General features: G+C 43.3%; 1 protein-coding gene across 15 annotated transcripts in view; it reads right to left on the bottom strand.

The window, feature by feature from the left end:
* The window catches only part of RANBP3 (RAN binding protein 3), a 177,015-nt gene that overhangs the window by 107,979 nt on the left and 54,033 nt on the right, over positions 1-15,003 (bottom strand). For 4 of the 15 annotated variants that reach the window (XM_043535657.1, XM_043535656.1, XM_037885423.2 and 1 more), the window contains exons 3-4: positions 13,905-13,955; positions 11,573-11,773 (exon numbers count right to left, since the gene is read on the bottom strand). The exons of 4 other annotated variants lie outside the window; for them this stretch is intronic. In XM_043535657.1, coding sequence (XP_043391592.1) covers positions 11,573-11,773; positions 13,905-13,955 — 252 coding nt within the window. The remainder of the gene's footprint in view (positions 1-11,572; positions 11,774-13,904; positions 13,956-15,003) is intronic. 7 more of the 15 variants (XM_027822109.3, XM_043535658.1, XM_037885426.2 and 4 more) reach the window with 2 other exon arrangements.

The raw sequence follows: 15,003 nt of genomic DNA, 5'->3' as shown, positions 1-15,003 counted from the left end.
GCAGATTAAGGCAAAATAAAAAGCATGCATGCCAAATTTGCTAGTGGCTGCAGACGCTGCCAATATCATTTAAAAAGACAGTGGTTGCAAGCAACAGAAAGAGGAAAATCTCTCATGTGCTAATTTTTTTTCCTACTTAGCATGCCCATTGATATGAATGCCTGGGTTTCTCCCCCACACCAGAATCCAGAGATGGTTCAAAGCTGGTTCAAAGCTGTCATTCAGGGCTCAGACAAGAAAGCACCAACCACCAATAATTCCAGACTGAAAAACTTTCCAAGCTGTAATTTATGTTAGCAAAACTATGTTAAATATAAGCAATTTCCACTAACCCTAACAACTAAGATATAACTTGCAGCGAAACAAAATCATACAAGGGTGGGAAAATAAGATAAGCAAAAGAAAAATTCAACTTGGGTAATTAACTTCAGCCTGCTTAAAAATTTCCTCTACAGTTCTAGCTGGAGGAAGTATGATTCCCTTGTTGTCCCAAACTGTTTAACAGTGCACACCAACACTACTCAGCAATTGCTGTGTTTTAGTGGTGGCTGAAATGACACTGACGAAGAACTTGCTTAAGCATTTTGGAATCCTTTATTATAGGCAGGGCTGGTAGCACTGCTTACAGTTTCATCACACTTCCCATTATAAGAAGCTGTTTTCAGTTGCCTATAACTGTGCCCATCTATTTGGGCTGAAATTTTCAATGCTGGGTGTTTGCCTCAGGCTGAATTGTTCTGCAAAGTTTCAGCCAAACGGTTAGCCATTTCCAAGAACAAAGCTAGAGAAAAATACTTTTTTCTGCTGCTAAATTCCTGGTCACCCCCTTTCCTTAGAAAACTCTAGGGACCCCATGCTTTGGAGCAAGGACTTGAAATTGCTGAGCTGCATGTCAGCAATGTGCCTTTTGCCACCCTCTGTAAAAATTCACCCTAATTTTTAAAAAAATCCCAGCTTCCACATGCTCAGTAGAGACTTGCTAGAGCTTGACAGCTAAAATCACCAGCGAGTCTGTCCTCATTGAGCATGTCTGGGGGAAGAGCATCTTCGCAAGCAGGCTGGCTAACCTAGTGAGGAGGGCTTTAAACTAGGTTCACCAGGGGAAGGAGACCAAAGCCCTGAGGTAAGTCAGGAAGTGGGATACCAGGAGGAAGCACGAGCAGGATGACGCGAGAGGGAAGGGCTCCTGCCTCATAACTGAGAAAGAGGGACGATCAGCGAGTTATCTCAAGTGCCCATACACAAATGCAAGAAGGCTGGGAAACAAGCAGGGAGAACTGGAAGTCCTGGCACAGTCAAGGAATTATGGTGTAATTGGAATAACAGAGACTTGGTGGGATAACTCACATGACTGGATGAAGTGAGCTGTAGCTCACGAAAGCTTATGCTCAAATAAATTGGTTAGTCTCTAAGGTGCCACAAGTACTCCTTTTCTTTTTTCACATGACTGGAGTACTGTCATGGATGGGATATAAACTGTTCAAGAAGGACAGGCAGGGCAGAAAAGGTGGGGGAGTTGCACTGTATGTAAGAGAGCAGTATGACTGCTCAGAGCTCAAGTATGAAACTGCAGAAAAACCTGAGAGTCTCTGGGTTAAGTTTAGAAGTGTGAGCAACAAGGATGATGTCGTGGTGGGAGTCTGCTATAGACCACCGGACCAGGGGGATGAGGTGGACGAGGCTTTCTTCTGGCAACTCACGTAAGTTACTAGATCGCAAGCACTGGTTCTCATGGGAGACTTCAATCACCCTGATATCTGCTGGGAGAGCAATACAGCGGTGCACAGGCAATCCAGGAAGTTTTTGGAAAATGTAGGGGACAATTTCCTGGTGCAAGTGCTGGAGGAACCAACTAGGGGCAGAGCTCTTCTTGACCTGCTGCTCACAAACCGGGAAGAATTAGCAGGGGAAGCTAAAGTGGATGGGAACCTGGGAGGCAGTGACCATGAGATGGTCGAGTTCAGGATCCTGACACAGGGAAGAAAGGAGAGCAGCAGAATACGGACCCTGGACTTCAGAAAAGCAGACTGTGACTCCCTCAGGGAACGGATGGGCAGGATCCCCTGGGAGAATAACATGAGGAGGAAAGGAGTCCAGGAGACCTGGCTGTATTTTAAAGAAGTCTTATTGAGGGCACAAGAACAAACCATCCCGATGTGTAGAAAGAAGAGTAAATACGGCAGGCGACCAGCTTGGCCTCACAGTGAAATCCTTGCTGATCTTAAACACAAAAAAGAAGCTTACAAGAAGTGGAAGATTGGACAAATGACCAGGGATGAGTATAAAAATATTGCTTGAGCATGCAGGAGTGAAATAAGGAAGGCCAAATCACACCTGGAGTTGCAGCTACCAAGAGACGTGAAGGGTAACAAAAAGGGTTTCTACAGGTATGTTAGCAACAAGAAGGTGGTCAGGGAAAGTGTGGGCCCCTTACTGAATGAGGGAGGCAACCTAGTGACAGAGGATGTGGAAAAAGCTAGTGTACTCAATGCTTTTTTTGCCTCTGTCTTCACGGACAAGGTCAGCTCCCAGACTACTGCACTGGGCAGCACAGCATGGGAGGAGGTGACCAGCCCTCTGTGGAGAAAAAAGTGGTTCGGGACTATTTAGAAAAGCTGGACGAGCACAAGTCCATGGGACCGGATGCGCTGCATCCAAGAGTGCTAAAGGAGTTGGCGGATGTGATTGGCGCCATTGGCCATTATCTTTGAAAACTCATGGCGATCGGGGGGAAGTCCCGGAAGACTGGAAAAAGGCTAATGTAGTGCCCATCTTTAAAAAAGGAAAGAAGGAGGATCCTGGGAACTACAGGCCAGTCAGCCTCACCTCAGTCCCTGGAAAAATTATGGAGCAGGTCCTCAAGGAATCAATTCTGAAGCACTTAGAGGAGAGGAAAGTGATCAGGAACAGTCAGCATGGATTCACCAAGGGCAAGTCATGCCTGACTAATCTAATTGCCTTCTATGATGACATAACTGGCTCTGTGGATGAAAGGAAAGCAGTGGACGTGTTGTTCCTTGACTTTAGCAAAGCTTTTGACACGGTCTCCCACAGTATTCTTGCCAGCAAGTTAAAGAAGTATGGGCTGGATGAATGGACGATAAGGTGGATAGAAAGTTGGCCAGATTGTCAGGCTCAAAGGGTAGTGATCAATGGCTCCATGTCTAGCTGGCAGCCGGTATCAAGTGGAGCGCCCCAAGGGTCGGTCCTCGGGCCGGTTTTGTTCAATATCTTCATAAATGATCTGGAGGACGGTGTGGATTGCACCCTCAGCAAGTTTGCTGATGACACTAAACTGGGAGGAGAGGTAGATACAATGGAGGGTAGGGATAGGATACAGAGGGACCTAGACAAATCGGAGGATTGGGCCAAAAGAAATCTGATGAGGTTCAACAAGGACAAGTGTAGAGTCCTGCACTTAGGAAGGAAGAATCCCATGCACAACTACAGACTAGGGACCGAATGGTTCGGCAGCAGTTCTTCAGAAAAGGACCTAGCGGTTACAGTGGAAGAGAAGCTGGATATGAGTCAACAGTGTGCCCTTGTTGCCAAGAAGGCCAATGGCATTTTGGGATGTATAAGTAGGGGCACTGCCAGCAGATCGGGCGACGTGATCGTTCCCCTCTATTCGACATTGGTGAAGCCTCATCTGGAGTACTGTGTCCAGTTTGGGCCCCACACTACAAGAAGGATGTGGAAAAATTGGAAAGAGTCCAGCGGAGGGCAACAAAAATGATTAGGAGACTGAAACACATGACTTATGAGGAGAGGCTGAGGGAACTGGGATTGTTTAGTCTGCGGAAGAGAAGAATGAGGGGGGATTTGATAGCTGCTTTCAACTACCTGAAAGGGGGTTCCAAAGAGGATGGATCTAGACTGTTCTCAGTGATGGCAGATGACAGAACAAGGAGTAATGGTCTCAAGTTGCAGTGGGGGAGGTTTAGGTTGGATATTAGGAAAAACTTTTTTACTAGGAGGGTGGTGAAACACTGGAATGCATTACCTAGGGAGGTGGTGGAATCTCCTTCCTTAGAAGTTTTTAAGGTCAGGCTTGACAAAGCCCTGGCTGGGATGATTTAGTTGGGGATTGGTCCTGCTTTGAGCAGGGGGTTGGACTAGACCTCCTGAGGTCCCTTCCAACCCTTATATTCTATGTCTGAGCCTTTCACAGCTCTTACTCCTGATTAGATAATGCATGCACCATCCTCACAAAGTGAGTGAGCATCCTCCAGCCCTAGGCTATAGGGGCAAAGCTGGACTTTCCCTGTAATGGCTGCTCTGGGCTGGGGCCAGACCGGGCACCGGAACAGAAAGCAGGAAACCAGTTTCTCCTGTGCTCTCCATGTGTTCTCTGCTGACACCCAGGAGGAGGAAGACACGTGATTTGAATGCAGAGGGGACAACAGCTGGACCTCAGGCAGTACAGAGGAGGACTAGGGAACAGACTGGGACAAGGAGCCTGCAGGGATGGAGACTGGGACTGAATGCTAGCAGGTGGCAGCAACTAGGAATAGCTTGGCAAGGAAACTAAGTCTGAGGCAAATGGGCATGGGGAGTCCTAAGGAAACCAGTTGGAAAGGATAGGGAGACATTTCACAAGGAGCCATAGGGAGAACCGGGACTCGCTGGCCAAAGAGACTGGGTCAAGGAGGACCCAGATTGGGTCAGAAGCCTAGGGAGGAGAACTTGTAACCAGCTGGGTCAGAGAGAGATCAGGGAGGGAAATGGGACAGTATAACATGTAATCAAAGACTATCAAAATGCATATGCAAAAGGAGGACAAATTAAGATCACACAGACCACTTTAATTCTGGCATTTCTCAGCTTTTGAGTGCTTGACTTTGCAACATTAACCTAATGTTTATTTAAAGGTAAGTTAAGGCATCATCATTACGAAAGTTTCTGCTCTAAGTGTGCCAATACTTAGACCCACTGAATTTCTACAACTCAAGAATCAGTCTTCCATAGTCTAACCCAGTGGTTCCCAAACTTTAACAACCCATGAACCCCTTTCACTAAAATGTCAAGTCTCACAAACCCCCTCCTAAAAATGAACATTTCCAGGAATTTTCTCCTTTACCTCAGTATAAATTAGAAAAGCAGTGATCTTGGACATATAAAATTGGTTTTTATGACATGCTGATTACACACTATGTATTATTAATTATTATTTATCATGACAGTATCTTTATTACATTATGAAAACGGCAACACTCTTCCGAGATCTCACTTCCGTCGCTTGTATCACTTTGAATAAGCCTGTTATACGACAAGGCTCCTACATTTCATCGAGGAGTATCAGATGTGAAACAGCATGCAGGGATTTAAAAAGCCAACTCAAATCAAGAATTCCTCCTACACAAGCATTCAGGTCTTGAGCAGTCCAGGCAAACCAGGCACGTTACAACGAAGCTTAAACTTGTTCTTCATCATCATTTTTAAAACAATACTAGCTGCCTGTTTCATTTTAAAAATAGCACCTCCCTTTGCATTTCTTACAAGGAGTCTTGAAGTGTAAATCTCCTCAGTGTGATACATATGCTATCTTTGATGTGCTTAGCTCTTGGAAGTCCAGGGGCTCTGGGCTGCTGGCCCCGGGGTCCCTAGGGACAGCTCTGTCCGCCATTAGGGAATTTTTTCCCTGAGAACGCACTGTAACATTTCACGAATCCCCAGGGGGTTCACGAACCCCAGTTTAGGAACCACTGATCTAACCTGATCTCCTGCGTAACACAGGCCACAGAACCTCACTCAGTAATTTCTGCATCAAGCCCAAAACTTCTTTAAGACAGACATCCAGTCTTAAAGACTGGATGATGGAGAACCCACCACGTCCCTAAGTAAATTGTTTCAATGATAAATTTTCAACAAAGATGGTAATTAACATCTTATGTCTAGTGTAAATTTGTCTATTTTCAGCCTCCAACAACTGGATCTTTTTTCCTGCTAGATTAAAGAGCCCTCTTACTATCAGAAATACCTTTCCCATGCAGACTATGATCAAGGCACCTCTTAATCTTCTCTTGAATAAATTAAACATTGAGCTTCTTAAGTCTCTCACCATAAGGTGAGTTTTCCAGACTTTGAGTCATTCTTATAGTTCTTGAAGAATATTCCCAGGATCAGGTACTCTCTCTCCCAGAAATAGTGCTTGATTCTAATCCAATATTTAGAATACACTTAAGAAGACAATTTCCTCCTTTTGTCAAATACAGCATGATATGATTGAGGAGGTCAAGGTACACAGGAACCTCACTTCAATAGCCAGGTAATTGTATATAGTCCATGTACTCCATGGCAGGTTGAAACTCAATTTTGTCTCAGTTTCATTTAAATTAAAGAATGAGTGTTTTAAAATTAAGTATGATAAATACAATCTATGCAGTAGTGTCCTAACGTTGTTTATTTTGATGGTAAATTCTATTTTACATTCTCCACACATTCAAGTTTTCAGTATCTCGGATTTCTGTACTAACAAAACAGCTGCACTGCAGAAGCTGTAAGGAGAAACTGTAGTATTTAGCAAGTGGGATAGGGACAGCTGCCACTTTTGGAGGCATGGGAAGCAGTTTGCAGGCATGTGGAATTAGCTGGATGTTTTTGCTACCATTATGAGTGATACAGTTATCAATGCTGACATTTCAATTGCAGTCTTTAGATTTCAGATCTTTCACTCTAGTGATTGACTAGCAAAATTCACAACTGTTGTCTTAGGCTACCTACAAACTCAGAAGACACCATTTCATTGGTTTACACAGTTACATTAGCAAGGTTTCCTTCACAAACATGAGGGCCAGAAACAAGCCTTCTAATTTAAAGCTTAGATACTTGAGAGCAATTCTGTGGCAAAGGGTGAATTCCACAGCAAATTCTACTCCTACAGAATTGCAGACCATATGGGGACCAGGATATAGTGTTCTAGGTCCTGATGTTTCAAAGGACTCAGACAGTACATCTGAATGCCTTGTCATCTTTGAAACTAGACACCGCTTAAAGGCTTCACCTGTTGTATTAGCCTCTAGTTAGCAAAAGTCTGAAAAAAAAATGCAATTCCACCCCTTCCTGCTGTGAGGAGCTTTCCTCTCCTCCTTCACAGCATCCTGGCTGCTGCATCTCTCCACTACTTTAGCCTCTATTCCAACCTTCCAAATGCTTTCTCAAACAGAAGCATCATATTGACAAGTTTATTGACAGTTTCATTGCTGCCCAGAATCTTAATTTTACAATTTTACTTTGCTGCTGGTTGGTAAACAGAAGCAGCTGCAGAGGCAGTGGGCTGTCACATGTTTACAGAGTCAGAAAGACAACACCACATTAACATACAGTCATTTAACACCTGGAATGTTATCTTCATAAGCATAAGAGTTCTGCCACCCCTTGTACACAGTAACCTGAAACTCTGCAAAAACTGGAGAGAACTGGGGCTTCCCATTCACCAGTGATAAGTGGGTGAGGGGGTGTGTTTTAAGACCAAAGAGTTAGACTATGCTCTTTGTGGGCTGTGTCCTATTCTGCATTTTGCAAAGGACAATGAACATTTATAGTAGTACAAAAACAACAAACAATACTGAGGACCCTTGCCTTCTCTGTTAGCAAGGAACCATCATGGTGACTCAAAAGTCTCTCCATACCAATATTTGAAATTGGAGGAAAAGGAGATGCAGCAGCCAGTCATATAAAATGGCATCTACACAAAGCACTTCAATTTATTCCCTGATGAAGAAGAGAACCTCGAATTACTACATTTCAGAGGTCATTTATGGTAAATTAAATAAAATGGTATTCATTAATGTTTCCCCTACGCAGATGTTATTCATCTTGTAGCATCTTTCTGCTCAGTCAATTCACCTGAGTGTCTTTCTCCTGTAAAATGCATGGCCTGAAGAGACAGCAGATTCTCTTCAATGCACACAAACACTATCTCTTCTTTGTTTGTCCATTGTGTCCTTAAATTCCATATTTTTGTGGTGTTTAGACGTTGCTTGTAATTATTAGAATTGGGAGCACTGTCTGTTGGGAGTCTGAAAGGACAGGAAACAGAAAGGAGGGAAGAGGAGTTGAAGAGGCTGAGGGAGAGCTACTGAGCAGCAGCTTGGAAAAGAGGTTTCCACTTTATTTTTTAAAGTCCTGTTGAAGTTTGTTAGTACCTTGCCTGGCTACTACAACATTTTGGTGATGAGGGTGGGATCTTCTGCCTCTGAACCCACCTGCACCCTTTCTACAAAGCCCTGGTGATCCTCCAATTGCTTTTACTGCCTGGATCCATATGTTTGAGACTTATCTGCTTGCAATCAGTGCTACAGAGATTTCTGAAGAAAGCAAACATGCTCTGCTAATCCACTGCCTTAGAGCAGAAGGGCAGCGTATATTTTACACTTTTCCCCTTGCAGATGATAAATATGAGACTGCACTCACTGCATTAAAGAACTTTTTTGAAACAAAAGTGAATGTAGTAGCTAATCGCTACAGATTTCGCCAGCATGAGCAGAAACCAGTGGAGACTATAATGCAGTATATTGCTTCCCTGAGGAGTCTGATTGTAACTTGTGACTTTGGGAATATGGTAGATGAGATGATTAGAGACCACTCATTGAGAAAACAACCATGCTTCGTGTAAGAGAACGTTTACTTCTACAAACGCAATTTACACTAGAAAAAGCAATAACCATTGCTACCCAGACTGAGTCAGCTACAGCTGAAGCCAAAATAATGGGCATGGATACAGGAGGCAAGTCCAGGCTGTGACTCCTTTGCAGAAAAGTTCACTATCGCTGCAGACAAACAATTACAAGAGAAAAACAGCTGAACAGAACCAAGCAAAGTATAAGGCTTTCACAAACAAGCGGCAGCATGCTAAGGAACCAAAGTTCCAGTGTGGTTCCTTCGTTAGGATACGAAAACCTGTAATTTTACGCAAAGGGGACCATAAATTCACAGTTCATCTTAAAATCATAGAGAAAAGAAGGGACCTTACACCTATCGACTTTCTAATGGGCGGGTATGGAATGCTTCTTATCTTGCACCTGCCTATGCACCAAGAGGAGATTATGACAACACCCAGTCTGCATTGGATGACTTCACCGTAGTATCAACACCACCTGTCTGGACTAGAGACTATGTTATATAGTATCTATAGTGTTTTTAGTGTAATAATTCCATCAACAGTATAGTGCCTTGTTTCCTATTTGTTCCTGTGGTTAGAACAACAATGTTTATTGTAATTGGGAAAGTTTCTTAAGAGAGCAGGGAATGTGGTGTTTAGATGTTGCTTGTAATGATTAGAATTGGGAGCACGGGCTGTTGGGAGTCTGAAAGGATAGGAAACAGGAAGGAGGGGAGAGGAGTTGAAGAGACTGAGGGAGAGCTATTGAGGGTGCAGCAGCAGCAGCTTGGAAAAGAGGTTTCCACTTTAAAAAAATAAAGTCCAGTTGAAGTTTGTTAGTATCTTGCCTGGCTGCTACAATAATTTGTTTACATACATCACTGTTAAAGGATCATGGCAAAACAGGCAGAATTTAGGGCTTGTCTACACTGGCACTTTACAGTGCTGCAACTTTTTCGCTCAGGGGTGTGAAAAAATACCCCCTTGAGTGCAGCAAGTTTCAGCGCTGTAAAGTGCCAGTGTAAACAAAGCCATGCTCCCAGTGCTAGTAGCTACATTCCTCATGGAGGTGGGTTTTTCAGAGCGCTGGGAAAGAGCCTGTAGATACATTCTCCTAGATGGAGTTGAGCTTACATAGCTAGTTACCATGCCACATGCCCTGCAGCCTCACTTGCAGAGAGTGGGAAGGAGAGACCTGAGCACACTTTCCTCCAGCTAAATTCAGCTAGCAGATGATCCCTTGGGCACCATTGCAAGCTGGTGCAGATTAGAGCAGCCTCTGGTGTACACTAACCTGGGCCAGACGACTAGCAGAAAATCAAGGAACTGAAACCAGCTCTCAAAGCCCTCCATCCCCATGATACCAAGGGTAAACTTGACAAACAGGGAACCTAGCCAATGTCTGTCTGTCTCTACAGGTAATAGTAGTGCTAGGTGCACTGCCAGATCAACATTACTTACAATTCCTCCAGGTCTAGAATTAGCCTTACTTCACCAGCCTTCTGAGGGACATGAATGATGAATTATGTCCTGAAAGCCTATGATGGAACCAGGAATTTAGTGATATCAGCACTCAGAAGATGCACAGAAAAAAGCTAGGAGTTCTGTAGTATATTTTGAGGCAAGAGATTAATTGCATCTTGTTCTAGAAATCAAGAGGAATCCTGAGAGCATTGATAGAACCTACTTCCAGAGGTCAATTATTGGCCATTGCTGAATGTCATTCTCCCCCACAGAAGTGAGTAAATAGCTCCCATCTTCCTGAGGGTTCTTTAAAAGCTCTGATGATCGTCACAAAGGACGATTAGCCATCAGAGTCCGCTTGGAGACCCAACTCCTGTATGATCTCTCTTCCAGATGCTGACTCCAAAGACTGTTCTTTCATGTCCAGAATCTATTCAAACTCTGGGTTAATTAGCCTGACAATAGGACTACTTAGATTTTCTGAAGAACTTGAACTCTAAAAGAGTTTGACAGATAACAATGCTATTTTCTTTTCTCTGGGCTTCACTTTCTTGAAGGGCTGACCAAAGAATCTTTTCCTGGCCAATTTAGAGGATACTAGCAACTATTTCATTTGGGTATCAGCTTTCCATTATCTCAGCCAATGATATTTAGCAACTTTATTTGAACATACAGCCCATCTGAAAATCTTTGCATTTTCACAGATGCATCTCATAAAAAGGCTTTACAGAGACTCTCTTATTAAGGACTTTTCAGTTTTGTCCAGATTGGTGTACTGTCCTTCGTGTCCAAGCGCTATACTAGAATAGCTTTGACAGAATACATGGTAACGCCAGTCTGTCCATTTGATCTTTCTGAAAATAGTCTCTCCTATTCTGCAAGGATCACAGTCTTTAGCCAACAAAGCCACAACTTTACCTACTTTTCGGAACTGAATTTACATTTTTTTTTTTTTTCAAATCTACAGTTTCACTCTTCTGCCTGCATTAGGAAATTCTCTTTCAGCTTCTAAATTACATCCTCTAAAACGAGCGAATGACATGCTCTTTAGCTCTTCTTGCTTTATTGTACTGGAGGATTATGACCTACTGTCAGAAAAATCCCCTTCTTTCAAAGATAACTGGACAATAGCTACTTCCATTGCTTTTTAAATTATTGTGAACTCCCTCCCTAACCCCCCTCCCCACCTCCCCTTCTGGCTTGGGAAAATTCTTGCTCCTGGAAGCACTGCATCTCTTTTTACCCTTTGAAGAGATTTTTGATAAAGGACCGGTCTCTTAAAACTCTCCCTACTAAAAGAGTCCCATTATAGAAGAACTTCTATTTCTACCAGCTGAACTACTGGCTTTACTGGAGGGAGTAATACAGAAACTGGGAAAACTATTAACAATGAGACTTATTACCTAAAGTTAACAGCAATCACTTAACCTCTTTAGGGAAATGGACAGAATTTTAAAAAAATTAAATCCCCTCAGCAGCAGAAGTACTTGGTACGTTCGCACTTACCCCTGCCAGTTCTTGTTGAATAGGAGCAAGCTGGGCTTCAGAAGCAGGAATCAGAGTACTGACTGAGGCAACAGCGGGAGCAGGAAGCTCAAAGTCGCGCTCACCAGCTGATTCTGTGTGACCCATACCACCGTGGGGGGACTCAGCCTCTCCCTGTGGGTCCTCGCCTGAATCCGACAAACCTTTTTGCTCTGCAGGGGACTGGGAGCAAAAAAGACAGTGTCCCTTCAATGCAAGGCTGCAACATGATGGAGCAGTTGTCCAAGTGACAGGATTTACTAATCCTTTTTTACCTTCACCATTTTTGTGACCTGGCAGAAGTTGTTGCTCCAATGAAAGACAGCATAAAACAGGTAAGAACCTATAACTGAATTAGTCCCCCATCAAATAAGCATCAGATGGAGTACAAACACTTTAAAAAGGCAGCCAAAACTACTAGTGCCCTCTAACCAAAACCGCTTTTCTGCCAGCCCCAACCTCCTGATCCATAGGGTTATTGGGGTTTAGTTTCTCCCTTTGTTGAGCCTTGATTGACAGCTTCTACCTACCTAGTGGGAACAACTCAGAGAAACAATTAGCAAACAGACAATTGCTGGAAATAATGGATTATTCCACTGTTACAGGCTATGCAGCTTAAGAGTAGTGTTCATTGGTTTTTAAACTTAATATATCAATATTCGCAAAACAAACACTTTTGTGTTCATGTGTCAATGCATTCTCTGAAAAACAGTGGCAGATAGTCTTTTCTTTGAATTTACATTAAATTATGTTACATCATTACTAGAGGGAAAAGGATCTCATAGTTAGGAAATCTGGGTTCAGTTCCACCTTTGCCATAGATTCCCTGAATGATCTTGATCAAATCACTTAAATTTCCTGTCTCTCAGCTCTCCATCTGTAGAACAACAAAATTTCCCAAGCAATGCAAAGATTTGAGATTTTGTAAGGTAGATGTAGCCATGGCTGGATCTCTCTTACAAAGCAGTCAACAGAAGAGAACCCTTCTTCTGGACCAAGTGTATCTAATAAGAAACTACCACCACTATCATGTTTTATTTAAATAGCACCTCACATCCTTTAGAATTCAAAGCCCTTCTCAAACATCAGATGATACACAACTACATGATCATTTCATCCACCACTGAAATGCAGCCACCTTCCAGGTCAAACACAAAAACTGTTTAAAAGCACCGAGGAACATTACATTAAGTCAAGAATGCTATATACAACTGAAACAATAGGGTTTATTTTAGGCAAGCACAATGTAAATATGCAAACTACATCCCTACTTTTGTGAAAAGTGAATTGGATTGTAAATGACCCATAAGAGGACAAAACTTTGATTTTATGTCTCATCTGAAAGACAAGGTTTTGCTCAGGAATGGTCAGGATACTGGGGTGTTTTACGTTTTCAAAATCAAAGCTTTATTGCCAACCCCAAACACCAATTTGAAATAGTCTAGGAAATTAGGAAGAAAGTAGCAGAGAAGAACTTTATTTACACCCAACAGTTTAAGGAATTACATAATTTTGATGCCCTTTCCCCTCCCCTCCCCCTTAGGGCTTGAAAAGGCAATTATGTTTCGCCCTTATGGTTGTAAAATAAACATTCCAAATGTAAATAACAAGTGGAAAAAAGGGAAGCTGAAAGCAATGCCTCAGTTCCCCTCTCCTATTGTTCCTTTATACCCTATCTCTGGGTGATCTCATCCACATAGAATCATACAAAATTACAGTTGGAATAGATGACCTCCTGAGGTCTCTTTCAACTCCCTGCTCAAAGCAGGATTAACCCCAACTAAATCATCCCAGCCAGGGCTTTGTCAAGCCTGACCTTAAAAACTTCTAAGGATGGAGAGTCCACCACCTCCCTAGGTAACCCATTCCAGTGCTTTACCACCCTCCTACTGAAATAGTTTTTCCTAATATTCAACCTCAACCTCCCCGAAAGCAACTTGAGACCATTGCTCCTTGTTCTGTCATCTGCCACTACTGAGAACAGCCTAGCTCCATCCTCTTTGGAACCCCCCCTTCAGGTAGATGAAGGCTGCTATCAAATCCCCCCTCACTCTTCTCTTCTGTAGACTAAACAAGCCCAGTTCCCTCAGCCTCTCCTCGTAAGTCATGTGTCCCAGCCCCCTGATCATGTTTGTTGCCCTCCGCTGGACTCTCTCCAATTTATCCACATCCTTCTTGTAGTGGGGGGCCCAAAACTGGACACAGTACTCCAGATGAGGCCTCACCAATGTCGAATAGACATGCTTAGACTTCTGCATATCCAGCTTTTCTAAATAGTCCTTAACCTGTTCTTTCACCACTGAGGGTTGCTCACCTCGTCCCCATACTGTGTTGCCCAGGACAGCAGTGTGGGAGCTGACCTTGCCTGTGAAGACAGAGGCAAAAAAAAAAGCATTGAGTACTTCAGCTTTTTCCACATCATCTGTCACTAGGTTGCCTCCCCCATTCATTAAGGGTCTCACATTTTCCCTGATCTTTTTCTTGTTGCTAAAATACCTGTAGAAACCCTTCTTGTTACCCTTCACATCCATTGCTAGCTGCAACTCCAGTTGTCTTTTTTCAGAGTAACAGCCGTGTTAGTTTGTATTCGTAAAAAGAAAAGGAGTACTTGTGGCACCTTAGAGACTAACCAGTTTATTTGAGCATGAGCTTTCGTGAGCTACAGCTCACTTCATCGGATGCATAGCATATCGTGCAGTTTCCACGATATGCTATGCATCCGATGAAGTGAGCTGTAGCTCACGAAAGCTCATGCTCAAATAAACTGGTTAGTCTCTAAGGTGCCACAAGTACTCCTTCAGTTGTCTTTTGGCCTTCCTGACTACTCCCCTGCATACTCGAGCAATATTTTTATACTCCTCCCTAGTCATCTGTCCAAGTTTCCGCTTTTTGTAAGCTTCCTTTTTGTGTTTAAGATCACCAAAGATTTCACTGTTAAGACAAGCTGGTCGTCTGCCCTATTTGCTATTCTTTCTGCACATTCCTGCACCCTCAATAAGGCTTCTTTAAAATACAGCCAGCTTTCCTGGACTCCTTTCCCCCCTCATATTAGCCTCCCAGGGGATTCTGCCCATCAGTTCCCTAAGGGAGTCAAAGTCTGCTTTTCTGAACTCCAGAGTCTGTATTTTGCTACTCTTTCTTCCTTTTTTCAGGATCCTGAACTCAACCATCTCTTGCTCACTGCTGCCTAGGTTGCCACCCACTTCTACTTCCCCTACCAATTCTTCCCTGTTTGTAAGCAGCAGGTCAAGAGGAGAACGGCCCCTGGCTGGTCCTCCAGTAGTTGCACTAGGAAATTGCCCCCAACACTCTCCAAAATCTTCCTGTATTTTCTGTGCATTGCTGTATTGCTCTCCCAGCAGATGTCAGGGTGATTGAAGTCCCCCATTAGAACCAGGGCCTGTGTTCTGGAA

This window comes from Chelonia mydas, chromosome 25, assembly GCF_015237465.2.
Source record: "Chelonia mydas isolate rCheMyd1 chromosome 25, rCheMyd1.pri.v2, whole genome shotgun sequence".
Classification (NCBI taxonomy): Eukaryota; Metazoa; Chordata; order Testudines; family Cheloniidae; genus Chelonia; species Chelonia mydas.
Note: the sequence above shows the minus strand (reverse complement) of the source record. Positions and strands in the feature narration are given on the sequence as shown.